Source organism: Pectinophora gossypiella, chromosome 26, assembly GCF_024362695.1.
Source record: "Pectinophora gossypiella chromosome 26, ilPecGoss1.1, whole genome shotgun sequence".
NCBI classification, from domain to species: Eukaryota; Metazoa; Arthropoda; class Insecta; order Lepidoptera; family Gelechiidae; genus Pectinophora; species Pectinophora gossypiella.
Genome location: NC_065429.1, coordinates 6,905,853 through 6,933,780, shown reverse-complemented (window position 1 = coordinate 6,933,780; position 27,928 = coordinate 6,905,853). Strand labels below are relative to the sequence as shown.

General features: G+C 36.4%; 1 protein-coding gene across 4 annotated transcripts; it reads left to right on the top strand.

The window, feature by feature from the left end:
- Positions 1–258: 258 nt before the first annotated feature.
- On the top strand, positions 259–26,791 carry LOC126378476 (androgen-dependent TFPI-regulating protein-like). 4 transcript variants are annotated; one of them, XM_050026867.1, is made up of 5 exons: positions 259–498; positions 23,390–23,530; positions 24,293–24,513; positions 25,192–25,348; positions 25,728–26,791. In XM_050026867.1, the coding sequence occupies exons 1-5, from the start codon at positions 274–276 to the stop codon at positions 25,959–25,961; spliced, it is 978 nt and encodes a 325-aa protein (XP_049882824.1). In that variant the 5' UTR covers positions 259–273; the 3' UTR covers positions 25,962–26,791. The 4 variants fall into 4 exon arrangements, with proteins under 4 accessions (XP_049882824.1, XP_049882823.1, XP_049882822.1 ...); XM_050026866.1 differs by lacking the exon at positions 259–498 and adding an exon at positions 2,463–3,053; XM_050026865.1 differs by lacking the exon at positions 259–498 and adding an exon at positions 19,035–19,507.
- The last annotated feature ends 1,137 nt before the right edge of the window (positions 26,792–27,928 follow it).

Genomic DNA, 27,928 nt, shown 5'->3' with positions numbered 1-27,928 from the left:
AAAATAAATAAACGTAAAAGTGTTTATTTTTATTGTGTCGAAAAAGAGGTGAATTAAATAAAATAAAAAAATCCTTAAATTTAAAATAAAATATTTAGGAAGTTATAGAATAAATATAGTGTAAATTTTATTTTCTTTATTCAAATTTTTATTTGAAGGCCTTGGTATATTAAAAATGAAAAATAAATTAAGTAATTTATAAGTATTACATAACTGTAAAAAATATTTATTTACTTAACTTGTTTTAAATCAGGAACTCTTTTATTTTACAAAATGTGTGACATAGAAGCATCTGAAACGAAAAAACCAAAAAGTTTAAAAAACAAAATAGTTTTATTTTTAAAAACAACTGTTCACATTATTTATTTAGTCATTCATATTTTTGTTTCTCTGTACGCTTTGACATTAGTAGGCAGTATTACTGAAGAATCTGAAAAAGAAATACCTATTTCAAATTTAAAAAAGTTTGTCCCCGCATTTGGAACGAATTGGAATTATGTAAGTGAACAAATCATTATTATTACTTACTATAAATGATTAATTCACACACACACAGACATTTTTCGTATGTGTATATGACTTAACCTGTATTGGGCCGGTTTTCCCTTCGCGGGTTGGGTCACATAGTCAGTCGCTTATGTGAAAAACCGGACCTGTCAAATTTTCAGGTAGGTAAGCGAACCCTGTGAAAAGGGACGCTAACTAAAAAGATAATAATAACATTATTTATTTATATTGATTTTATGGAACAATTTTAATAAATACTTTTCTTGTCTAAACGTACATAACGAACAGCCTATATACGTCCCCCTGCTAGGCACAGGCCTCCCCTCAATCACCCGGAGGTGGTATGGAGCATATTCTTCGACACTGCTCCACTGCGGGTTGATATTTTTTCATGGTGCTTTTATTAAAAGGAATAATGCTAAAGTAGTCCCGGCACTAACTGCCACCGGGTGCTGGCGAGGAGTGGGTACAGTCATGAGCAATATAATATACCCACTTTAGGACTCTATCGCACTAACATATTTGACATTTAGTGAGACTTACAGTTCAATTTGTCAAAAAAGTTAATGTGACATGGTACCAAAGTGTATACATATTAATGCTCGTGACCGTACTATACACCACTGCCTATGGGGATAAAAGCGTGGAACTAAATTATGATAGGTAGGGCTGGCAGAGGAAGACCGAGAAGGACTTACGATGACCAAATTAGAGATGTCCTTAGAAAAGGTTCAATACGATCTACTCTGAACCGGCGTGCGTGTATGAAGCGATTGATGAATGTGGAGGAAGCAAGAGAAGTGTGTCAGGATCGAAGCAAATGGAATTCTATAGTCTCTGCTTACCCCGGTGGGAAACAGGCGTAAGTTTATGTATGTATGTATGTAAATTATGATCAGAAACCAAAAACAAAAACACATTTTTTTTTTACTATTTGGCCTAAACCCTTGATATTGGCGTTCTAAGATCGATATAGGTACCATACAATGCTACACCACGTGTATAGGTTAGTTACCTATTTATTATATTTTTTTATGCATCGAATCCTCATTTGAACCTGATTTTAAAACTTGTTTTTATCTACCTGCAGCTGAGTCAGTGTCAACTGTGACGTAATACATGGCCTTGAGGACCCGATTACTGTGTCGTAGAGGCGGCTAATCAGCTCGCGACAACTACTCTTCAGGACCCCGATATCGACCCCGTCGGCGTCGATATTTTGCTTCTTTCAGCGATTATCGCAATCGGCTCACTACGGTTGATTAATTCTTTCAAATATAATCCTCTTTTTTTGACGTGACTTATTGTAGATTTGCCGCAGATGGCATTAACTACTTGGCCGGACTAATGGGGAGCGCTGAGGCCTCTCACCCGGTACAAAATTTAAGACAACAGGCCTGAGGGTGCCCAGTTGGGCGCAAACCTCGGCTCAGGGCGTCGTCTGCCAGCGGGGTCGGTATAAATAAAATCTTCTCCTCCTCTGGGGTGTTAAAAAGGCCAAATCGAAGCAATTCAACTAGAGAAGCAATATTGCAACTTAGTCTTTCCCTTCTTCTTTTTCATTGTAGCTTCCTTCTATGATTTTTTTAATAAATTCGTCGTGTCTTTAAGTGAGTGTCTTATAAGGAAGCGAAAGAATTGGCCTTTGATAGACAAGAATGGAGAATGCTACACCGACAAGAGCGTGGCTCTTAAATTTGTGATGAAGTTTAGTTTTTTTCTCTTTTTCCAATTGTTGGTTCTTCTTGAAAATACAAATAAAAAATAAATAAAAATGTTACGTCAACCTTAGAATCAAACTTATTATATATCTACTTTACTAAATTGCCTACAATCTATACTAAATTACTGACACGCACTGTTCACGTGGTTTGCTTTGTAGTATAAAACCTTCAAACAAGTTTGAGATCAATGCCTACAAAATGTTCATGTTATTTTGCATATGACTGACGAACCGAATGGATTCACTGTGGAAAATTAATCGCAAAAATATTGCCAATTTTTCTTATGTAAATTTCATACAAATAAAATAACAACAAATAAACAAAATTTACAAGTAACGTCAGTGAGAAGTGTTTTTAGTGCAATTAGAAAAACGTAAAACAGTGTTTTTAAATTATTTTCATATAAATAATAATTCATAATTGTTAATTATTATTTGCTACGCTAAATTTTCCATTACTTTCCGTCGTTTATAAAATAAATATAGCTTTTTAAATAAAAAGAAAACAGCATTCTTTTTGTGTAAGGAAAAATTAATAAAGAAAGAGTTTAAAGGAAAATAAAAACTGTTATAAAAGTGTAATTAAAAAACTAAAATGACTGACATAGAAAGCATAACAGACTCTAGCGAAGTACCTAAAAAAGTGTTTTCTATAAAAGTCTGTTTCCTAACACTATTTCATATTATTTACCTTATTTTATACAATTTTGTCATCATTTACGGCTGTACTATTTGGCTTGGCATCGCCGAGGAAGAGGCAAAGGAGATTCCTTTAAGGAATTTACAAGTATTCACTCCTTTGTTTATAACCAATTGGAACTATGTAAGTAACTTTTTATTCAAAATCATTTATACTTATTTTACTTACTTTAATAACGAAAATGACTATAAGTTAATTATTTTTGTTTTTATAGCACTTACCAGTGCTTAGGGAAACTCACAAAGAGAAAAACTCGGACGGGACTTGACAAGCTCTTGCCAAGCCGGGACGGGGCTATTCTAGATAGATGACGCCGGCGTTGGCTCTATAACGAAACATAGATCGAAAGAATATTGCACGGACAGGAGGAGAACCCGGTGGTGTAATTACGCTCGTCCCGGTTTGACAAGCTGCGGGTTCAAGTTCCGTTCGAGACAATTTTTTTTCGAATTAAATTTTCTCTTGGAATATGATTATAACCCCAATTGGAGTAGTCAGAGATTAATTCGTCGCATGAATACTGTTTAACCACTATTTCACCCGCTGGCAAGTTGCGATATTCTTTATTTAAAGTCTAGTCAACCGTAGAAAATTTATGAAATGGTATTTTTTACGATTTTATGTTTCAACGGTCTCCGCGATTGAGTAGTTCTTTTGAGTAGTACTTTTTTGGGATTGTAGTTCTTTGAGAGTCTTCTATCGCGTGGCTTGTGAGATGGGTTACCAACCTCAGCTCTTCTGGTGTCTGTCCCTGACATGGCTTATGTAACGCTACGTACATACACCAGTAAGTAGAAATCGGAACCAACGGCTTCACGGGCCGAAAGCACGGATCTACTTATTTTAAGTCAATCGGATGATCAGCATGTAATATCCTAACTGAAATCGCGATCACAAAGTGTTGTTTATGTCCCCACCAGGATTTGAACTTAGGACCTCCAGATCGTGTGCCCAATGCTCAATCTCTGGAGTTTACGGCTTCCGTGGTGAGCCTGCTTTTTTTTTGACGTGACTTATTGTAGATTTGCCGCAGATGGCATTAACTACTTGGCCGGACAAATGGGGAGCGCTGAAGGCTCTCACCCGGTACAACGTTTAAGACAACAGGCCTGAGGGTGCCCAGTTGGGCGCGAACCTCGGCTCAGGGCGTCGTTTGAGAGGAAAAATATTTGAAAGAATTAATCGACCCTAGTGGGTCGATAGCGATAAGCGCTGAGTGAGGGAAATCGTCGCCCACGCCGGCGGGGTCGGTATCGGGGTCCTAAAGTGTTTGGTGTCGCGAGCTGATTGGCTGCCTCTATGGCTAGAGTAATCGGGTCGTCGGGATCGTATATTACGTCCTTCGGACGCCGATACTTTTCAGTACCGTCCCTAAGCGGGATGTATTCGGAAGCCGCAACTACCAGGGGATTTGGGTGGTGCGGAGCAGAATCGAAAAAACGTTTGGAAGCTAATTTGAGCCATTGGGCAATGGTTGGCAGACCTAGGTCAATGTGCAGATTTTCATTGCGAAGGAACCACGGAGCTCCCGTGGCTTTCCGCATGCAACGATTTTGTATTAGTGGTGAGCCTGCAGTAACCAAACCAAACTAGGGAAAGTCTAACAATGTGATTTTATTACTTTCCTAAGTCAAAGATAAACTATGAAATTCTGATTACTAAATAAAAACAGATATCAAACTGTGAAAAAACGTCATCTTTTTTCTATTTAACTTATTTCTGAATTTTGATCAGGAAAAGCGCAATAAGTAATATTTGCGACATTTTATCACGCATTTCTATGACATTACAGTGCTTTTTCATACAAACTATATCTAAGTAATTTCGTATTTTGACGTTTAGTAAAGAGTAACTAATGTGATTAGATAGAACTAGCGGATTCATCATATTTGAAAGCCCCGGTGTCCTTGGATTAGATATCTTCGGATTAGATAGATAGCCTCACCAACCCTGGTGTCAGGGTTACTATTGAGCCGCTAAAGGCCCCTGACATAGCTCATGTAACGACTACTTACTTACATCAGTAAGTAGTAACCGGGACCAACGGCTTAACGTGCCTTCCGAAGCACGGATCATCTTACTTACGGACAATCAGGTGATCGGCTTGTAATGTCCTAACCAAACTAGGGATCACAAAGCGATTTTAGTGATATATCCCCACCGGAATTCGAATTCGGGGCCTCCAGATCGTGAGTCTAACGCTCAACCACTGGACCACAACAGGTCGTTGATTAGGTATGTTAATGAGTAAGAAAATATTGTCACACAAAAACAAGAAAAACCTGTTGCCGTTTGCCTGAAATCACATTGAAGCTTGCTCAGGTAGACACACTCAAATAAAGCAACCACCGAAAGGTCCGGTAATAACAAGAAAAAGTTTTATTTCGAATCCATAAAGCTTAGTAACAATGGTGCTGACTCCAGTACACACCATTTAATTTTATTTTAAATCATACTCTATCATTTTCTTATCCGATAAAAAGGAAAGTGTAAGTCTGACTCGCGCACCGAGGGTCCCGAGGCTTTGACGTCGCCGTTGTAAAACTATTCTCGTATGTTATTTTTTTGTGATTGAACACTAAATAAAAATATTCACAAATAAGACCTTTTTTCTTGCCAACACCAAACACTTCAGGACCCCGATCAATCAGCGCTTATCGCTATCTAGGGTCGATTAATTCTTTCAAATATTTTTCCTCTCTGACGGCGCCCTGAGCCGAGGTTCGCGCCCAACTGGGCACCCTCAGGCCTGTTGTCTTAAATGTTGTACCGGGTGAGAGCTTTCAGCGCTCCCAATTTGTCCGGCGAAGTAGTTGATGCCATCTGCGGCAAATCTACAACAAGTCACGTCAAAAAAAGGGAAATTTCATGAATCTAGGATCCCATAGGTTTTGTTTCGCTTACAAAAAGTCCGCGCGCCTTCCCTTTTGCTCTCTAGCAGCTTACGACTATTAAAGTAAGACCCAGAGGGTGTAAAGTTGGCGCCTGATACGATTTGGTTCGGGGCGGAGAGTTACTATTCTATACGTAGCGTTTTTTTATGATTCTATGACACCGTAAAAAAGAAGAATATTTTTTTTTTGCGTGTCCATTTCGAGGTTTTATTAACAAAAATCGCATCCAAATGTTTTTTTTTATTTATTTATCATAGTTACAATTTAATGTTACATTTTAAATAGTTAACATCGGAAAACCCTAAAAGGGTTTGTCCCGACATTATTCCCACATATTATTATACTAGTACTTACATCTTATACTAAAGACAAGTACAATCAATTGCGACACTCAACGAAATTGCTCGCGCAGCATAGACTGCTTGTTTTAACAAATACATGTCTATATGTGATTTTTTAAAAAGGCGTTTACCGTGGATTTCGCTATAAGGCGAGGATATGCGTATTATTTCGGGTCGGCCATGGCCGTTTGAGTGTATAGCGGCCTTAAGAATTTACACACAGTATCATTTTGAAATTGTTCGCAGATCGACTGCAGTCATTACGTGGTTGATTTTTGAGGCATAATTTAATTTTGTAATAAAATAATTATATAATTTAGAGATTCTAAAAAAATCCGTAGCTCTGAAAAGTTAAACAGAGCTTGTAAACTCTGAGAAATATTTTAATTTTAGAATACTTAATTAAAATCAAAACAATGTGCCGTTAATTTAAATAAATTACATAAAACCTTTATTTTTTTTAATGCTTAAACTAAAAATAAACAAAGTTTATTTTAAAATTACATTGACACGTGTAAATCATATTATAACTTAAATAACTTTAATAATTATTTTTTACTGTAAACAAAAATAATATTTATTTTGTTCCATTTTAGTGACTATTTTATGTTTCAAGTCTTTTAGTGAAATAAAATACAATAACTTTCAAAAACTTAAATAAATATAAAAAAATGGCGGATGAAACCATATCAATATCTGGCGATGAGATTCAAATTAAGTTTCCAATAAAGTTGTGTTTCCGAACAATTTTTCATGCTTTATATTGTGTTTTACATAGTTTTGTTATTATTTATGGATGCACCATTTGGCTAAGTATCACAGAAGAGCAAGCTAAAGAAATTCCAATAAGGAACCTTCAAATATTTACTCCTACTTTCGGAACGAATTGGAATTATGTAAGTGGCTTTTTTCAATATTATCGTAAAACTTAAAGTTACACTTAAATAACACTCTAAAAAACATAACTACGACACAACGGCCATCATGAATCCGTGGTTGGGCGTCTGCTCGCGACTGGCAGGTTCTGGGTTTGAATCTCGGTGGCGATATAATTGCAAAAAATACTTTGTGATACCTAGTATGGTTACATTATTGTAGGTTGATCACCCGATTATCCGAAAGTAAGATCAGTCGGTCCTGGCTAATATTTAGGCACTTAAGTACGTAAGTCGTTATATGAGCCATGTCCGGGACTTATGGCGGCTCAAATACGGGATGATGAGGTCGTTCATTCAATGATATAAAGTTGTTAAGTGGGTATATGAAACCACAAACAAAATTGGTACTTTAACTATTTTTCATTAATACCTATGTTCTAACATTCATTAGCATAGACTCGAGATAGCGCCGACCGATTTATTTAGTCTATATATTTTAAATAGTTAGTTACATCATCAATACATATAAACTAAAAAAACAATATATATAAACGGCCTCCGTGGTCCAGTGGTTGAGCGTTGGACTCACGATCCGGAGGTCCCCGGTTTGAATCCCGGTGGGGACATATCACAAAAATCACTTTGTGATCCCTAGTTTGGTTAGGACATTACAGGCTGATCACCTGATTGTCCGAAAGTAAGATGATCCGTGCTTCGGAAGGCACGTTAAGCCGTTGGTCCCGGTTAGTATTTACTGATGTAAGTGAGTAATCGTTACGTAAGCCATGTCAGGGGCCTTTGGCGGCTCAATAGTAACCCTGACACCAGGGTTGATGAGGTTGGTACTCCACCTCACAACCCACACGGTAGAAGACCAATACATAATTTGAAGGGAAGTCTGTCCTTTGGTTCATCTTGTGAATTATTATTTTCATACAGTTTTTACTAGTGTAATCGATAATATTTTTCTCTACCAAGACCACAGAGTAAATTAATAGTATGCCTAGTACTCGTAACACCCCATTTTACTACATGGAATGCAATAAATAATTAAATATTGAGTAAATAAATATTATCCAAGCGAAGCCGGGTTGAGTCATTAGTTTCGCACTACTAGTGTACCTTTTTAATGCTATTTTTATTTTAAATTAGAATCATTAGACATAGGTAATTAATTAATAAACAAGTTTTCGCCTGAGAAATTCTTTAACAATACGTTTTGCAAAAACTATTATTAAATTATATCATTAGAATAGAAACCAAATTCCGCATAACAGTGAAAACCTTAGTAACCTTCAAACAGATCATACAACTTAAAGTAAAGTTATTTTATTAAAAAAATAAAATAAAGTTATAAAAAGTGTAAAATAAAATAAAAAATGTACGCGTCAAAATATATGTATAACTCCATTGGTCTAAGAGACTTTTTGAAAGATATTTTAGTTAATATCCAGTCGCGAAAAAGTTTTCCACCATTTTTGATTTTTAAAACATTTCTTCATACAGTTTATTTATTTTTAAACACCTTCGTTTTACTGTTCGGTTTGGTTTTGTGGTATTTTCTAACCGAAGAAGATAGGAAGCAGGATCCAATTGACAATATTAAAAGATTTATTTTATGCTTCGGAACTAACTGGAATTATGTAAGTAATTTTGTGATATTTTTTTTTTTGAAAAAGAGCAATGGCTCAGATTCCAGTACACACCATCTAATTTTATTTTAAGTTATACCTGTCATTTTCTTATCCACCCAAAAGGAAAGGGACAAATAATCGACAGGCATAAAAATTATAGAATACACGTCAATTTTAGATAGAAATCTAAAACAACGCTCTAAAATATTTACAGTGGTCAATAACCCGACAGAATTAAGTTGACAGCACACGTAAAACGGGTTGCAAATCAGCGAGATACCTACTTAATTCGCCCGGGTTATTCATTCATTTTATACAGTTGTCAATCCTGATGTACTTTAAGCTTCATGATACTATTTTTATGATGGCTTCATTGTAAAAATAATATCATAAAGATGTAAGTAGATTTACTTACTATTGAAAGAAATATATCGCTGTACTAATTTCATGTAACCCGGGGTAATTAAAATGTTATATCACCACTAAGTATACTATATAAGCTGTTGACTACCTGAATCATCATCTCCCTGGCGTTATTCCGTTTTCACGGGGTCCGCTTACCTAACCTGAAATTTGCCATGTCCGGTTTTTAACAGACGCGACCGCTTGTCTAAACCTGTCAATCCAAAAATGGCAAATCAGTCAAATACAGGCCACTACCGATGTCATTTCTTATAATCAAATTTTGTTCACGTGATGAAAAGGTGTGACATTTTTTGCAGGTGATATTCTGAGTAGATGATAATCTGATGTTGCTATGCAGAAATAATTAACAGAATAGGTACAATCAAAGAGCAAAGGTTCAGTCACTGAGCCCAGCGAACTATTTGTAAACAGTGGTGAAATTATATTGAGAAGCTCGGTGGCGCAGCGGTAAACGCGCCCGTTCTGCGATTGTTGAAGTTAAGCAACTTTCGCAAAGGCCGGTCATTGGATGGGTGACCACAAAAAAAAAAGTTTTCATCTCGAGCTCCTCCGTGCTTCGGAAGGCACGTTAAGCCGTTGGTCCCGGCTGCATTAGCAGTCGTTAATAACCATCAATCCGCATTGGGCCCGCGTGATGGTTTAAGGCCCGATCTCCCTATCCATCCATAGGGAAGGCCCGTGCCCCAGCAGTGGGGACGTTAATGGGCTGATGATGATGATGATGGTGAAATTATGAACCATTAATTGTCATAGTTATAACATTTATGTTTTTGTAGGTATTTTTGGTATATTACAGAAACGACATGTAGCCACGAGGTCTTAAGTGCATCCAGTTAATTTATTACCTTGCAAGAAACTGATTGGACTTTTGAACCTTATCGTACATGTTCAAAGACATATTTTTTGTACCACGTGTAACACTCAAGGGTATTTTAAGATCAAAATTTACATTTGACTAAAATTTAGGCTAAAAAAATCTACTTTGCAGTTTAGATGTCTACTGTCGTGGTAGTTTAGCTTAGATTACCGACCCCGCCGGCGTGGTCGACGACTTTCCTCAATCAGCGCTTATTGCTATCGACCCACTAGGGTCGATTAATTCTTTCAAATATTTTTTCCTCTCAGACGACGACGCCCTGAGCCGAGGTTCGCTCCCAACTGGGCACCCTCAGGCCTGTTGTCTTAAACGTTGTACCGGGTGAAAGCCTTCAGCGCTCCCCATTTGTCCGGCCAAGTAGTTAATGCCATCTGCGGCAAATCTACAATAAGTCACGTCAAAAAAAAGTGGTAGCTTAGTTTGAAGAATGTTTGAATCTCATTGTGGTGTTGCAGGTTCAATTCCAACACGAGCTTAAAGGCCTAAACAAATGGCTTTCGAATTCATGTTTGAATCATTAAATGGTAATCATGCGCGTTGAAAGGTAACATCGCGAGGAAATATACATTCCCGAGAAATGCATTTTGGAGTTATATGAATAAATATATATAAATATAAATATATATTTTATTTTATTTATTTATTTATTTATTTATTTATTTATTTATTTATTTATTTATATGACGTCACTTAACCTATATTGGGCTGGTTTTCCCTTTTCGGGTTGAATTTGTAAGGTCAGAGAGGCAGTTGCTTCTTGAGATGATAAATATAGATTTAAATACCCACTGCCATATGTTTTTCTTTTTTGTTAATTACCATAAGTCGAAGGGTTTTTACTCGACGTAATATTATGTAGATATTTATATATTTCAAGTACTTATGTTTTTCCAACAACCAAGGTCTTCTCATAAATGTAACAACATTAAACCAGTTTCATTCAATGTCTACACACGTAATAACATATAAAATAGAGAAAAACATTATATTTTAAAAACTATTAGTTAAATAAGTAAGTACGTTAAAGTTCTTACATTGAGCATCTGACTTTTAATTGTGTTTTAAAAGTCATAAGTTGTGCATTTTGTGCGTAAGATTTAAATTTCGAATAATTTAATCTATAAGTAAACAAAATGAATTAACATTTTTAAATTAGTTATAATATTTGTTTTTAAATTAAATGTGCATTTTATTTTGATTTAATAATAAATAGAAATAATAATTTAATTTAATAGAAAATTAATTTAATAAAAAAATAAAAACGATTTTTAATTTGTTCAGTTTATAAAAGTGTAATCTAAAACTAAAACAAAAATATAACTAAACTAAAATAAAAATGATCGACGTAGAATCGCAAAAAGTGACAGTAGCAAAAACAAATAATTCCAAATTGTTTTTTATGACTTTGTTTCACTGTGTTTATTTGATATTGAACAATTCCGTGTTATTATGGGCTTTGCATATGGTGTTTACTTTAAGTGACGAGTTACTATCCCAATCTCATGTTAAGCTTTTTAGGGATTTTGCGACATGTTATTTCACCAATTGGAACTATGTAAGTGATTTATTTTGTTATTTTAAATGAGGGAGTTTCCAGGCTACGTCCCCTAAAAAAAAAAAAAGATAGCGCTGATTTAACGTGATTATTACGTATTTTCTCCGTGCTTCGGAAGGCATGTTAAGCCGTTGGTCCCGGCTGCATTAGCAGTCGTTAATAACCATCAATCCGCACTGGGCCCGCGTGGTGGTTTAAGGCCCGATCTCCCTATCCATCCATAGGGAAGGCCCGTGCCCCAGCAGTGGGGACGTTAATGGGCTGATGATGATGATGATTACGTATTTATTTTCTCATTGCACTGGGTACATAAATTAATCAGTTGTCACTTATTAATCAATTGGTGCTTGATAAATATCAAGCACTTTTTAACCCTGATACAAATGTATCAGGGTTAAAACGCCACATCGAAGCAATTCATCTAAAAAGAAATATTGCTATTTGACATTCGTTGGCGTAGCGCACTTACTTTTAATATGCGCAAATGTCAAATTGCAATATGGCTTTTTTAGATGAATTGCTTCGATGTGGCTTTTAACCCCCAGATACGTATAGAATTATGTTGCTACCTACTTGCTTCACCTTATTTTGATCAGAATAATAATGAAGAAGATGTTTTTGTGGCTGGGTGTAACAACAGGGGTCATCATTTATACCCAAAAACAAAGATAAAAGTAGCTTATGTCTGTTATCCATGAAATTAGAAGGTTAAACGAAGGATAATTTGTACAGCGCCTTCTATATTTTTTTTGGGGAACGTAGCCTGGGGAGCCTCTTCTGCACCGCTAGAGAACAAGCACGTAGCACCTATCTTTTTTTTGGAAAGGGTTTAACGGCTCTGGCCTAGTAGCCTTTTAAGTCTGTCATTATTTCCACAGGGTTGCCAGACTTATTTTGGAATTTCTTACAAAAAATGGTCCAAAACGATTATTTGTATGTGTGTATTATAAAAAAAGCCGTAGCCCAGTTGGTAGAACGCTTGCCTCTCACTTTGTAGTCGCAGGTTCGAATCCAGCACAGGCCTAAACCAATGATTGTCGAATTTGTATTCGAATTCACGTTTGGATCATAAATGATTATCACATGAAGGAAAACATCGTGAGGAAACCCAAATTCCCGAGAAATGCATTTTCGGAAGTATGTGACCTAACCTGTATTGGGCTGGTTTTCCCTTCGCGGGTTGGAAGGTCAGACACGCAGTCGCTTCTGTAAAAAACCTGACCTGTCAAATCTTCAGGTTAGGTAAGTGGACCCTGTGAAAAACGGGATAATGCTAGGGTGATGATGATATGTGTATTATATCCTCTGCTGATGGTTGTCTGGAAGAGATTGCTCTTGGAGAGGTAGGTCTTAATATACTTTATTGCACTTAACAACTAGTTTCACAAACAAGAAATGGACGTTTACAATGGTCTTTATTAGTATATAACTTTTATTTACTTAAGTATTTTGCACTGTCTGCCCCGCTATTGTTATTTAATTTTATCATATCACCCAAATGTTGCCTGGAAGAATTTGCTACGTTACAATTAAGGCCGCCTTTTGCACGTTTGTTTAATTTGTATTCCCGTGATATATGTTATTTTTGTGCAATAAATAATTGTGTATTGTATTGTGTTCTTTTTGTCCACGTAGAAAACTTTTTCTGTAAATGTTTTGTGAATATGTTTGAAATATAGTGTTTTATTAATATTATTACTTACTATATATATATAAAACTATGAAAATGCGGGCGCGGGTGGTATCTTACTGTTTATCTGTAAATAGAACTCTCAACGGGATTCAAACTCGGGACCTCCGGATCTTGAGCTCAATACTCAGTGAATAAGTGGTCCAACAAGTGGGACGATATAGGCCGTTAAGACGATTGTGTGCTTCGGAAGGCACGTTAAGGACGTTATTCTCACGTATACTGTTTATTTATGTAAGTCAATCAATCAATAATATACTTTATTGCACAAATAACACTTAGGACAGGTACACACGGATAAAATAAGCACAATGTGCGGCCTTATGGCTAAACAGCAGTTTCTGCCAGACAACCTTAAGGTGAAAGAAGTCGAGTCGTAGTCGTGCCATTGTGTCATATCAGTGGCCTCTGGTGACCCATTGATAAGTTAATAACCCTGGTACAAGAGTTGATGACAACGGTCATCAACCCCACAATACACACGACAAGAGAAGAATAAGGCGAAAAGTAAAATTTTAATTTCTTTTTAATTTTTTATTTTATTATAATAGGTATCAAAACCACGTCAAATAATTTTGCACAAAAAATTGAACAATGACTGTAATCTTTGAATTAAGAATTCATTGCAAAAATTAAAATATATATTCACATTTTATTTAAACTTTTAGTTTTGTATTGTTTAAACGCGTCGCGTACCTATACGATATTAATAATATTAATAAATAATTTTATTGTAAAATAATTAACTGGAAATAATAAAGTTTTATGAAATTACTTATCATAAAAATAAATAATAAATTAAAGAAAATAATAATTCATAAATTAAATAGAATTAATAAATAATGACGTCAGATTCGGTTTTACGAAATTCAATTTTATTAATGAAATTATTTAACTTTTTATTTCAAAGTGCATATTTATCGGTTTTTATTTATTGTGGTGTGTATTTTTCGACTCAATTGTTGCCTGAAATTGAAGAAAAAGATTATAAAGACCCAAATGGGGCATTTTCGGTTTTGAAGACATATACCCTCTTGCTATTTACGACATGGAATATTGTAAGTACAAATATACATAACCCATGCATTTTCGGAGGTATGTGACCTAATCTGTATTGGGCTGGTTTTCCCTTCGCGGGTTGGAAGGTCAGACAGGCAGGCGCTTCTGTAAAAAAATCGGACCTGTCAAATCTTCAGGTTAGGTAAGCGGACCCTGTGAATGTAATGTCCAACCAATCTAGGGATCAAATTTTTTTTGTGATATGTCCCCACCACTGGAGCACAGAGACCGTTATTCATGGTTATGTTATTAATATACTTAACTCCACGAGGAAAAATAACCTGTCCTTGGCGTTTTCTTGTTTTTTTTTCACATGTTTAATAATACCGCGATAATTATTATTATGCTGCCCATTGTATTTAAATAGGTTTTTTAATCTGTGTCTTTCGTGGTTTGTCTCATTCGAGAGGTAGTTATTTCAGAAACATAAATACTAATATTAATATAACGTATACAGGGTGTTAGTAACATCGTAACGAATCCTGAGGGGGGATTGTTCAGACCATGAATCTGAGTTTGATATCAAATGGAATTTCCTGTCGGAAAATTCATGATTTTTTTCAGTTTTTCAGTTCCATACGACGACGAACGACGGAAAATTCCACTTGATATCAACTCAGATTCATGGTCTGAATCATCCTTCAAAGTTTTCGTTACGATATGTCACTAACACCCTGTATAATCCGCGCATTCAACGTTAGCGTAGATTTGTTGGATACGACATTAACTACTTGGCCGGACAAATGAGGAGCGCTGAGGGCTCTCACCCGGTACAACATTCATGAAAACAGGCTTGGGTACCCACCTTGGGTAACAGGGACGGGAACCTCGGCTCAGGGCGTCGTCTGAGAGGATATTACTCGTATTTGAAAGAATTAATCGACCCTAGTGGATCGATGGTGATAAGCGCTGAATCTCCGACCACGTCGGCAGGGTCGGTATCGGGGTCCTCAACTCACGAAATGAATCGAACTCGGACCTGCAAATCGTAAACCCAACTCTCTCACCACTAAACCATTCTTGTCTTCTTATCGTGTGGGTTGTGAGGTGGAATACCGACCTCATTAACCCTGGTGTCAGGGTTATTACTGAGCCGTCGATGCTATGTAGGAGATATAGGTACTTACATAAAAATAATTCATAAAAACTTGTCTTGGAAATTGCAGAAATGATAACCTTCATGAATTGATAACAGAAATAATTAATTATTATTGGTAAACCACGTCAATTAGTTCGGTTACCGTATCCGCGGTTTCCTCTATCCGGGTTGTAGCTGAAAATGAGCGATTTGCTCGAAAGAGCAAATACTTGCGCTGAGCTATGGCCGTTTTGCGCTGCAGCACACATTATACCTGCCGGGTCTGCATGACAACCGCGCAATCATATCGAGCGCTTGGACCAATAAACGATACGAATGCTATCTACGTAGATGGACGTCAAACGGCTATTGGTGGAAGCGCTCAATATAATTCGCGCCGCGCGCGGCGCGGTTGTCATGCAGCCCCGGCTGGCGTGTGTTAAACATTTTGTATGTGGTGTGTATTGTTGTTGATTTGTATTATATGCATGTGTGACTGTTGACCAAATACATAATTTATCTATCTATCTAAATATTTAGGTCAATCATATTTATGTTAGTTTATTTAATTAATTAATTAGGTACTTATGGGATGATTAGTTATACATACTCGTACATAAATAAGTAAATATTTATTTTTCATAAATAAATTTAATTAATATAACCCTATAAAACCAATTCATCGGTTTATCTGTGGGAGTGGAGTTCGCTTTATAATATTAGGTACTTATTAAAACACAGTTACTAAAAAACTACAAGTAAATAAACATAACATAAGAAATAATTTATTGCACAAACAGGAAATACAAAACAAAAGAGAAATAGAAAGGCCTTATTGTTAAGAAGCAATCTCTTCCAGGCAACCTCTAAGTATAGGAGATATTTAATATAAACTTAAAGCTAAGAGATCTTTTGTATAAGATTTTTAAATAAAGACTTATACAATTTACTTCTACTACTAAGCGACTTCGCCCGTGTAGGATTAGTTTTCATCCCCTTAGGAGATAAGGGGATAATTTTCAAATTATCATTTTTAATGCATTACTATGTTGTAAATTAAAATCTGGTCATGTAAACTTTCTGGTAGTTACCATCAGCGTTCGTTTCGACGCGGCTTGTTGTAGATTTGACGCATATAGCTTTATATACTTGGCCGGTAATACCAACATTACATAGTAAATGAACACGTGTAGAAGGGACATTCTTCGCCCCGCACTAACACGAGCTTCATTTATCAACAATAAATCAAGTTAAAAAAGTAACGGCCAACAAAACCATCGTGAGGAAACCCACATTCCCGAGAAATACCTTCCGGAGGCCTAGCTAACCTAGCTAGCTAGGCTAGGCTAGCCGGGGGCTTAGCACCGTAAGCGCGCGACTCTTTCTCGCCTCGACATACGTCACCCGTCACTCTCTCACAGTACTGCACAGAAAGGGACAGATGATCTCTGTCGCGGCGAGAAAGAGTCGCGTGCTTACGGTGCTAAGCCCGCTGTATTGGGCTGGTTTTCCCTTCACGGCTTGAAGTGTTCAGACAGGCAGTCGCTTCAAAAAAAAAAATTCAAAAATATTTATTTTTCAAAATTGGCTTACAAAGTTAGCGCTTTTTGAACGTCAAACATAATTAAATTACATATTGGCCCCGATTCCTGCAGACACCGCCTAATTTTATTTCGCCCGGGTTATTCATTCATTTACTCATTCTTCCTAAAATTAAGAGCTGTGAATCATCCGTCCCTTTCCTTTTCGACGGATATGAAAATGACGGATATAACTTAAAATAAAATTAGATGGTATTTACAGGAATTAGCACCATTATGTAACTAGCTGTAAAACTACTACCACATCGGAATCTGTAACGCTGAGGGAAAGACGTGGCCAGAAAACCTCCCAGCACAGGGCCCTAGTCCTACTGTTTCATGTTTTCCTTTCTTTTCTTTTAATCCAGTTTGTATTACATAATTTATAGACTTAAATACAATGGTATTCCAATTACAGTCGGTGGAAGGAAATTGAAACATAAAGAGTTTATGTGACTTCTGTTAATAACGGACCTGTCAAATCTTCAGGTTAGGTAAACGGACCTTGTAAAAACGGAATAACGACAGGGAGATGGTGACATACTACGTTTACCTAAGATAATAATCACTTTATGCAATTACTTTATGATAAAAAGCCATATGTGGTTGAAGTGAGCGTATAATCTAAATGTTATCATAATTAATTGAACTGTCCGATGAGGCGATCTGTGATAATACTATAAATGCAAAAAAAAAAACTGTCTGTCACATTTTCACTCTTAATTCACGATTCACGTTTATAATTTGGTGAGTAGGTATGTAGAAAGTATCGCACGCGTCACTTTTTCTGTCTACTTTTTCATCCCCTTAAGGGATGATTTCCGTAAAAACTATACTAGTACTAGTAGTGTGGTAGTAGTCTAGTTATATTAATTATTAGTTAGTGATAGTTTATAATTATGTGTTTTCGTATAAGTAGAAAATCATCCCTTAAGGGGATGAAAAAGGGTACATAAAGTGCTTTTACCCTTAGGTTGCCTGGCAGAAATTGCTGTTTAGCAATAAGGCCGCCCATTGTGCTTATTTTATTCGTTTGTACATGTACTTATGTCTTTGTTCAATAAAGAATAATTGATTGAATGATTGATAAAGAGGACATAAAAGAGACGCGTCAAAGAGACAGACGGAGTCACGGGTGGAATGCCAGGGAGTATATAAAACTAATGTGCGCTTGTCTGTATGTCATGATAAAATATGACTAGTTGGGGGGATGCCAGTGGAAAAATGTTTCGTTTCACGAACTCATAATTAAATAAGCTCTTGACTATATCCCAATTGGGGTAGTCAGAGTTACATCCATCGTAAGATGAACTAAGTACCCACACCTCACCGAGCGTTCTGTTAGAACAACGTGATAGGTGGCGAGACTGTGTTAGTGAAAACTACACTCAAGATAAATTAATAACTCATTGGTGCTAATTCCAGTATACACCATCTAATTTTATTTCAAGTTATACCTGTCATTTTCTTATTCGCCGAAAAGGAAAGGGACGGGTAATCGACACGCATAAAAATTATGGAACACACGTCAATTTTAGGCAAGAATTTTGAAATCCCTCCCAAATTTTTATATTGGCCAATAACCCGACAGAATTAAGTTGTCAGTACACGTCAGACGGATTACATATGAGAGAGATGCCTATTTTAAAATTAACAGTTGTCAATCATCCGTCCTTTTCCTTTTCGGCGGATAAGAAAATGACAAGTATAACTTAAAATAAAATTAGGAGGTGTCTGCTGGAATCGGGGGGTTTAAATCGGTACCGGTGTTACAACCGCTTTTTGAGATGCAACATTAACACACTTCTTACACACTTCTATACTTAAATAACAGAAGCCTAATTAAAATTTAAAACTATGTACTACAATAAACTTAAATTCTTGTTCCCTAAAATACTTTTAACATAAAAATACATTTTTACAGCCCAGGATGGTATACTACTTAGTCGGACAAAATACTTGCTCGCCGAATATAAAATAGAAATACATCTAAAATTATCATTGGGGTAAACGAAACTATACTCTGGCAACATTATCTTTTATAAAATAATGCAAGCTACCGTCCATCATAATTAATAATTATCAATAGTCGCCCTTCAAATACTGAGTTTGGGCGTTTATTAGTTTTTAAGAATTTAATTTTAAGTAATAAATTTGAAAATTATTATAAGTTCAATAAATTAATTTAATAAACAAATTTTACACAAAACAAAAGCACAGCGCGTTTCAAATTCGAAATCTATCTAAATTCAAAAGTGCATTATTGAAAATTAAAATAAAAAAAGTGAATTTTATTAATTACAATTAAAAATGGATGTGTTATTTAAAGAAAATAATATATTTTATAATATTTTGTGTTTTTTAATAACTGAAAATGAGAAGTTATTTGATAGAAGTGACGCTAAACTGTATTGGCGGACTGTATTCCATCTTTTAATTATGTATCATCATTCATTTGTGGGGTTGTTTGCGCTCAACCTGGGATTCGAACTGATGAACAGTCCTGAAATGGACTTGAGGATGTTATTTAAGTTCAGAGTGGCTTATCTGACAGGATGGAATGTTGTGAGTATCTACCTACTTTTAATAAATCTAGCTCAATACTGGTTAGGTCACATACCTCCGAAACGCATTTCTCGGGAATGTAGGTTTCCTCACGATGACTTCCTTCACCGCTGAGCACGTGATAGTCATTAAAGTCATTTTATTAAAACAAAAACGTAATTGTCAGGATTTGTGCTCGGTTAATGGCAAGTTTTAATCTTGATTTTAATTTCTAGTTTATAATTTTTATGTATTTGTACTTTTTATTTTTTAACAATTTTTGTACTTATTTATTGTTTATTATTATTTATTTTTTCTATGGACGTTATTATGGTCTGAAAATAAATTAATTAAATTTGAATTTTGAATTTGAATAGGCTTGCCCCCTATTACACGGGACTTGAACATAGCTGGCGAGGAATGGGTGTGTATTAGTCGCAAGACCGAATGTTCTTTGTCAGAAAATCTCGGCCTTAGGAGAATGTACACCTCTATCTACCCCTTTTGGGGATACAGGCGTGATGTCTTGTTATGTTGTAAAGACATAAAACATGTTCTGTTGCTTGTCTTTCGGTACGTAACATCAGTAAGTAGTAACCGGGGCGGCTTAACGTGTCTTCCGAAGCAAGGATCATCTTGCTCTCGGACAATAGAGTGATCAGCTCATGGCATTTTTTTGTGATTTGTCCCCACTGGGTTTCGAACACGGATCCTCCGGCTTGTAAGCCCAACGCTCAACCAGTGGACCTCGGAGACCGTTAGCCAGTAAGTAGTATAGTAGTAACCGGGGCCAAATGAGTTAACGTGCATTCCAAAGCACGGATCACTGGTTATCACGAGTGTATCATGTATGCAGCTGATGTATAAATTAGTATTCTCATTAGGTATCTTTCGAGTCTTGACTGCTGATAACCAGGTCAAAGATCTAGACCTTACAGTCATAAATATTAGGTATTTTATCGTCTGATTAAATGGCCCACCGACACTGCGGGTTGCTGAAGGTATTTTTAACTAAAAATACCAAACTAAAAATAACATGCCCTCCGAAGCACGGAATCATCTTACTTTTTAGAACAATCATAGGATGGTCTCACAAAGTGATTTCAGCAATGTCCCCAACGGGATTCGAACCAGGGACCTCCGGATCGTGAGCCCAACGCTCAACCACTGGTCGGCTCGGCACAGAGACCTAGACGTAAAAAAAATGTTGCAATTTAATTTCAGTTTTCGCTTTTTTATGACGTAGCTTATTGTAGATTTGACTACTTGGCCGGACAAATGGGGAGCGCTGAGGGCTCTCACCAGGATACAATTTTAGTAATTTGGCTGTCTAATATTATTTCCCAGACGGTTATTCCCAAGTATTCCCCTCTTCCAAGTACTTAGGGTGGTATTACTAAACTAATCTCGACTGAGACTGCCCTCAAGACCCTGCTCAAGTCCCTGTTTTTATGTAGGAACTGTCACATTGTCGTGATCTTGACGGCAGCCTCGAAGCTGAGATTAGTTATTCTTCTTATCGTGTGGGTTGTGAGGTGGAATACCAATCTCATCAACCTGTCAGGGTTACCTACTATTGAGCCGCCAAAGGCCCCTGACATAGCTCATGTAACGACTACTTACTTACATCAGTAAGTAGTAACTGGGACCAACAGCTTAACGTGCCTTCCGAAGCACGGATCATCTTACTTTTTGGACAATCAGGTGATCAGCCTGTATTGTCCTAACCAACCTAGGGATCACAAAGTGATTTTTGTGATATGCCCCACAGGGATTCTAACCCGGGGCCTCCGGATCGTGAGCTTAACGCTCAACCACTGGACCACGGAGTCCGTTATTAGTTTATTAATACCACCCTTAGTTAGTGAACTTTCTAGTAATCTTTTTTTTATTAGTGTTACTGACCGCTCTGATAAGGATTACGGACTGCATCTGTCTGTCTATCATCTAACTAAATAATAAACAAATTATCTAATAATGATCCGAAAATCCGGTTACTGATAGGAATGGTATTTCTAATCTATGTTTAGTCTGTTCATGTGCCTGTCTGTAGGCAAAATAGGGCAATATCGACGTAACTAATTAGTGATGTGCTTAAATAAATAAATAATAAAAATAAATATTTACAACCACAAAAAATAAATTACAAAGAAACTTAACTTATCTAATAGCTACATGTTCGATATACTTATAAAAAATAAGATATACTTAAACATATAATAATAAGAAGAAGCTATTTACAGTAGTGCCTGTATTCGGAGACACCACTTTTCAATAAAAGAAAGTTGTACACAAATAATCAAATAAGATACTTATAACAAAAATTACTTAAATACTTACTAAACATTTTTTTTTAATTATAATTATGTTATTTATAAGTAATAGTGTATGGTGTGTGTGTATTTATGTGTGTGTGTGTGTTTGCATGTGCTGCAACGTGTATCCTATTTTGCCATAGTTTTTAGGTTTAAGTCACCTTGAAACTATAATTTTACATTCATTATTTAACATATCATAAATATAAACGTGCCCTCCGAAGCAATGATCATCTTACTTTCGGACGATCAATCGAGTGATTATAACTAGGGATCACGAAATGAATTTCGTGATATTATTTCTTCCTGAAAAAATTATAATAATTACTTATTTGTCCAAAAATTAAAACATTTAAATGTACAAAAATCTTATGTTTTGCCGTAATTTAACATGTATAGATAACCTATTAATAAAAACTAAAACTAAATTATAAAAATTCAAAATATAATTTCTAAATTCAAAATTTCAAGAAAAATTGATAAATAAAATTGATTAAATACAAATAAAAATTAATAAAGTTAAATAGTATTCATTTTTATAAAATTAATTTAAGAATAAAAAATAAATTATTATTAGCGGTGAATGAAAACATCGTGAGGAAACCCACATTCCCGAGAAATGCGTTTTTGGAGGTATAAGTATGACCTAACCTGTATTGGGCTGGTTTTCCCTTCGCGGGTTGGAAGGTCAGACAGGCAGTCGGTTCTGTAAAAAGCCGGACCTGTCAAATCCGGTTAGGTAGTGGACCCTGTGAAAAACGGGACAATACTAGGAAAATGTTGATGATGATGAATAAAATAAATTAAGATAAAACCTAATTTTATTATAAAATTCTCCATCCCAACACTAGAAATTACTTACTCTAATTGATATTATTAACTATATAACATATGATATATTATAACGTTATAAACACGAGATTGTCACGTTATGAACTTTGTATCGTTCACTGACCTCGTATAGACAATTACTCAACTTATGATAGTAATTAGGGTCACGTGACGAGAAACGTGATTTTTTAAAATAAATAATAGGAAATGGGTGCAGTGATGATAATTTTGCAGACCATTCCGATCAGCTGTTTGATATATTTCTGTTATTGTAACGACATGGCTAACTAGAGAATGCAATCCCGACTCGAGATCGCAAATTTTCTATGTTGCATCTAATATTATAAATGCGAAAATAACTCTCTGTCTGCATGTTATGTTTTTACGCCTAAATCGATGGATATATTTGTAACTGACTTCGAAAAAGTAGGAAGTTATCAATTTGATTTAATATAATTATTTATATGGGCCCAGGATACTTTCCAGAAAAGTCGTAAGCAGAAAATTACTAAGATATATGTTATAAAAAATATATTTATAAATAAAATTAAAATTAAATATTTTCTTCTTTTGCCATTTTTATATCTTTTTGGAGTACAGTTTTTGAATTCTATTTATTATTGAGGTCTTCATGGCTTCATCTGGGGCACTATACTAAAAGTGCCGGACAGAAAAATATTAGAAAAAGTGCCGCCGGCTTCAATAATAAATATTAAGTAGTTTAGTTATGTTAATTTTCTGTCTGTTTCTTCCGCAGCTGTTCCAGACATTGTTTCTCTTTCTCGCCTTCGCTCATGATGTTCTCGAGTGGGCGAGCAAGCAGGACAGCCCTATCGCCAGCAAGATTCGCTTCTGGAGAGATATTCTCTTCAAAGGCCTTGTCGTGCCTTATACTTGTGTAAGTCTGCATAATATTACCACAGATTACTTAATAGTTACGTAACAGATCCATCCATCCACTAAATCGGACTGTAGAAACGATTGACGAATATGGAGGAAGTAAGAGAAGTGTGTCAGGATCGAAGCAAATGGAATTCCATAGCCTCTGCTTACCCCGGTAAGAAATAGGAATGAGTAAAGTTTATGTATGTATATTTGTACATAACATAACTTAAACAGCCTATACAGGGTGTAAGTGACATCGTACCGCATACTGAGGGGGATGATTCGAACATGATTCAGAGTTAATATCAAGTGGGATTTTCCGTCGACAATTCCTCTTGGAATCAACTCTGAATCATGATTTGAATTACCCATCAAAGTTTTCGTTACGATGTCACTAAAACCCTGTGTACGTCTCACTGCTGGGCACAGGCCTCCCCTCAATCAATGCGAGGGGCATACTCCACCACGCTGCTCCACCGCGGGTAATTCTCTAACACACACACATACACACACAAAATCTCGCAGCACTAAATTTCCTGTATCTACCATGATAGTAACCAGCTCCGTGTTTGTTTAATTATAAAGATTTAGCTGCTTTTTCTTTATTTTTACTAACTCAGCGATGCGGCTCATTGCCTATCACGTTGGTCTAACAGACAGCTCGTTGAGGTGTGGGTACTTAGTTCATCTTGCGATGGACGTACCTCTGGCTACCCCAATTGGGATATAGTCCTGAGCTTATGATTATATTTTTCTTTAATTTCCATTCTTCCAGTTCGTCTTCACCATGTTCTGGACGCTGTACTCCATCGACCGTGAGCTAGTATTCCCAGCAGTCTACGACACTGTCATACCCTGGTGGTTCAACCAGTGTGTGCACAGCAACATCCTTCTACTTCTGGTGGTGGAGGCGTTGCTGCAGCCGCGAAGAGGACCTACTCATCATGTGCTGGAGCTCAGTTTAAATGCAGCCATTGGGATATTATACGCTATTGTGTAAGACTTACTCGTATACTTATTAAAACATACTTAACATCATCAGTAATTTAAGAGCCACGCTCTTGTCGGTGTAGCATTCTCCATGGTACTTTTTAGGGAAAAATAGAGCAGTGGTTTCGCTCTTGCCTTTCGCTCCACAGTACTCTGTCTGACGCCAGTGGGATAACGCCCAGAGTAGCGTATTTCAAAACCTGTACTGAGAGTCCTGTCCTCTTCATAAACATAACCAGCCTATTTACGTCCCACTGCTGGGCACAGGCCTCCCCTCAATCAACCGGAGGAGATATGGAGTATACTTTGTGCGAAGGACGTAGTAGCTCGCGACATCAAACACTTCAGAACCCCGATACGGACCCCGCCGGCGTGGTCGACGATTTTCCTCATTCAGCGCTTATCGCTATTAATCCTTTCAAATATTCTTCCTCTCAGACGACGCCCTGAGCCGAGGTTCGCGCCCAACTGGGCACCCTCAGGCCTGTTGTCTTAAACGTTGCACCGGGTGAGAGCCTTCAGCGCTCCCCATTTGTCCGGCCAAGTAGTTAATGCCATTTGCGGCAAATCTACAATAAGTCACGTCAAAAAAAGGAGTATACTTCACCACACTACTCCACTGCGGGTTACTTATTAAAAAAAACAAACATTTTGTGTTAATCATATCTGTTTTATCCTCCTCAGGTACTACTCTATTTACTTCTTCGCTGGTCGCTGGTTATATAACGTGTTTGGCATCATGACCTGGTGGCAAGTATGCCTGTTCCAGCTGCTTATCTGGTTCTCCTCCTACGTCTTCTATGAGATGCAGTTCCCTATCAACAGGATGATTCATGGGCCGGTAAGATTATTCTGCATTGTACTTGTAAACGTTTTTTATTTCAAAACTTTCAATTCCTTCTATATTTAGCAAACCTGATTGCAGGGTTATTATTGACCCACCAAAGGCTCCTAACATGACTAATGTAATGGCCACGTAATTACTTCAGTAAGTAGCGGCCAGGACCAATGGCTTTACGTGCCTTGCAAAGCATGAGTCATTTTGCTTTCGGACGGATCGGCTTGTAAAGTCCTAACCAAATTAGGGATCACAAGGTGATTTTTGCGATGTCTCTCCACGGGAATTCGTACCCGAGACCTTGAGATCGTGAGCCCAACGTCATTAAACCACAGAGGCCGTTAAAGTGTGATTATTAAAATGTCTGTTTTATTAATTTCAGGAAGCAGAACAACACAAAGAAGCAGACTCCATTACAGAACAAAATCCTCAAAATGGAGAAGTAGATAACAAAGATAAGAATGAAAAATCGAATGGAGAAGTGGCGAAGAATGGAGAAATTACGAAGAATGGACTCCACACAAACGTGGACTTAGAAACCCCACCTTTCTCAAGCAAGTCTTGGAGTTTAAAATATAGAAGTCTGAGAAATCAGTTTGAAAAAACAAAACTATGATAATAGAATGTAATACTACTAATAAGCATTTGATATTGAGATAATATGAAGTGTTACTTGCAAACCTATCTAGCGGTGGCGATGTGACTAAGAGGGTAAAGTTATTTGATGTAGAATGAGGATAATCTCATCATCATTTCCCCAGCGTAAACCTCAATACCGACCCCGCCGGTGTGGTGCAAAATTCCCTCATTCAGCGCTTATATGCTAGACGCTTTGAGGCGAGGTTTGCACCCAACTGGGCACCTTCAGGCCTGTTGTCTTAATTTTTTTACCGTATGAGAGTGTTCAGCGCTCCCCATTTGCCGCAAATGACATTAACTACTTGGCCGGATAAATGGGGAGGACTGAGGGCTGTACAAAATTAAAGATAACATGCTTGAGGGTGCTCAGTTGGGCGTGAACCTCGGCTCAGGGCGTCGTCTGAGAGGAAGAATATTTTAAAGAATTAATCGACCCTAGTACGATAGCGATAAGCGCTGAATGAGGGAGCCGCATGATAATCGGTTCGGTGATTGTAGAAAAATAAGTAGAAGTGAACAGAGCTTACTCCTATTATAAGAAAGAAACAGAACTTACGGTATTTCAAAACAAAAACTTGTGATATGTTAGAAATGACACATTCGCCTGTCGGTTTTTACGACATAACTGATCGCGTTTTATGTTAATTATTCGCTTGTAGTTTTATAGTTTTAGTCCGAATTATCTCGGTTTAAATGGGTTTAGATAACAATATTTTATTTTATAATAAGTAGTCAGGTACCTAGGTAATAATAAAATCTTTGAATTATTGTTCCTAAATGTCTCTGCAATATTTAGTGTAAGTAAGTAAGTATTCTGAAAACAAGGATATCAAGGCTGAATGTCAAAAGTGCCGATTAAAAAAGTGTCACCGATGTCGGGCACTTTCAATATTGTATACATAAAACTTCTGTATTCGTTATTGGCTTACCTTGGGCTTTTAAAATCAGAAAGAGAATAAAATAGTGCCCGAAAAGTAAATATGGCAAAATGAATAAAATTGTGATAAGTAGGTGTAGAAAAGTATTTGGAAATTTCAATTTGATCATTTCATGAATGTTGTAATAGAAAAAGATCTATTTTTATAATTTGCCATTTAAAAACATATATAGCTAATTAAATGTTTAGGTACTTATTAAATAAATCCAAACAAAATAATATTGATATTAAAATTATGTTAGTAATTTCTTTAATGCAGAATTAAATGTAGCAGTAATTATAAGTAAATATTATTATGTACCTAAGTAATTTACTCAATTGTTTTATTTTGCCGCCTATAATTCCTATCCCCTTGTCTTATGGTGAAAACCACGTTGCAGCAAAACTTTCCTATGGAGTGTAGCCCTCTGTGGATATGAAACTTGGACACTGACACAGAAAGACAGAGAGAGACTCGATTCCTTTTAAATGTGGTGTTGGAGGAAGATGGAAAGAACAAGTTGGACAGAAAGGGAAATGAGGAAGTGCGAGTAAGAGTAAGGGAAAAGAGGCAAATATTGAGAGTTATTGAGGACAGAAGAGGCAAGATGATTGGACACTAAAGGACTATTGGACTTTTTTGCATGATTTACGTAATCTAAATGCACGGTAAACTATATTTTTTTGTAACATCTGTCACACTGCATTTATGGCAAATAAAGAATCTTATCTTATCTTACTAAAGGTTATGCATTTCAAGTCTTACAGGTACCCCACTGAAGAACTTTATAAGGAATGCGATGTTCTATCCGTGAGACAGTTGTACATCAGAGATACTGTGCTGCGACAACACAAAAATCTTCCATTTAATGTCGAGCGGAACCAGTTACGTCGAAAGGATAAAGTATGTCCCACGATAACTTTCAAAACATTCTATATTAATACATTCAATTACTTTCTTGCCCCCATGCTCTACAATAAATTAAATAGATCTATGCTCTTGCTCTATGTTTGTGATGCTTACTTAT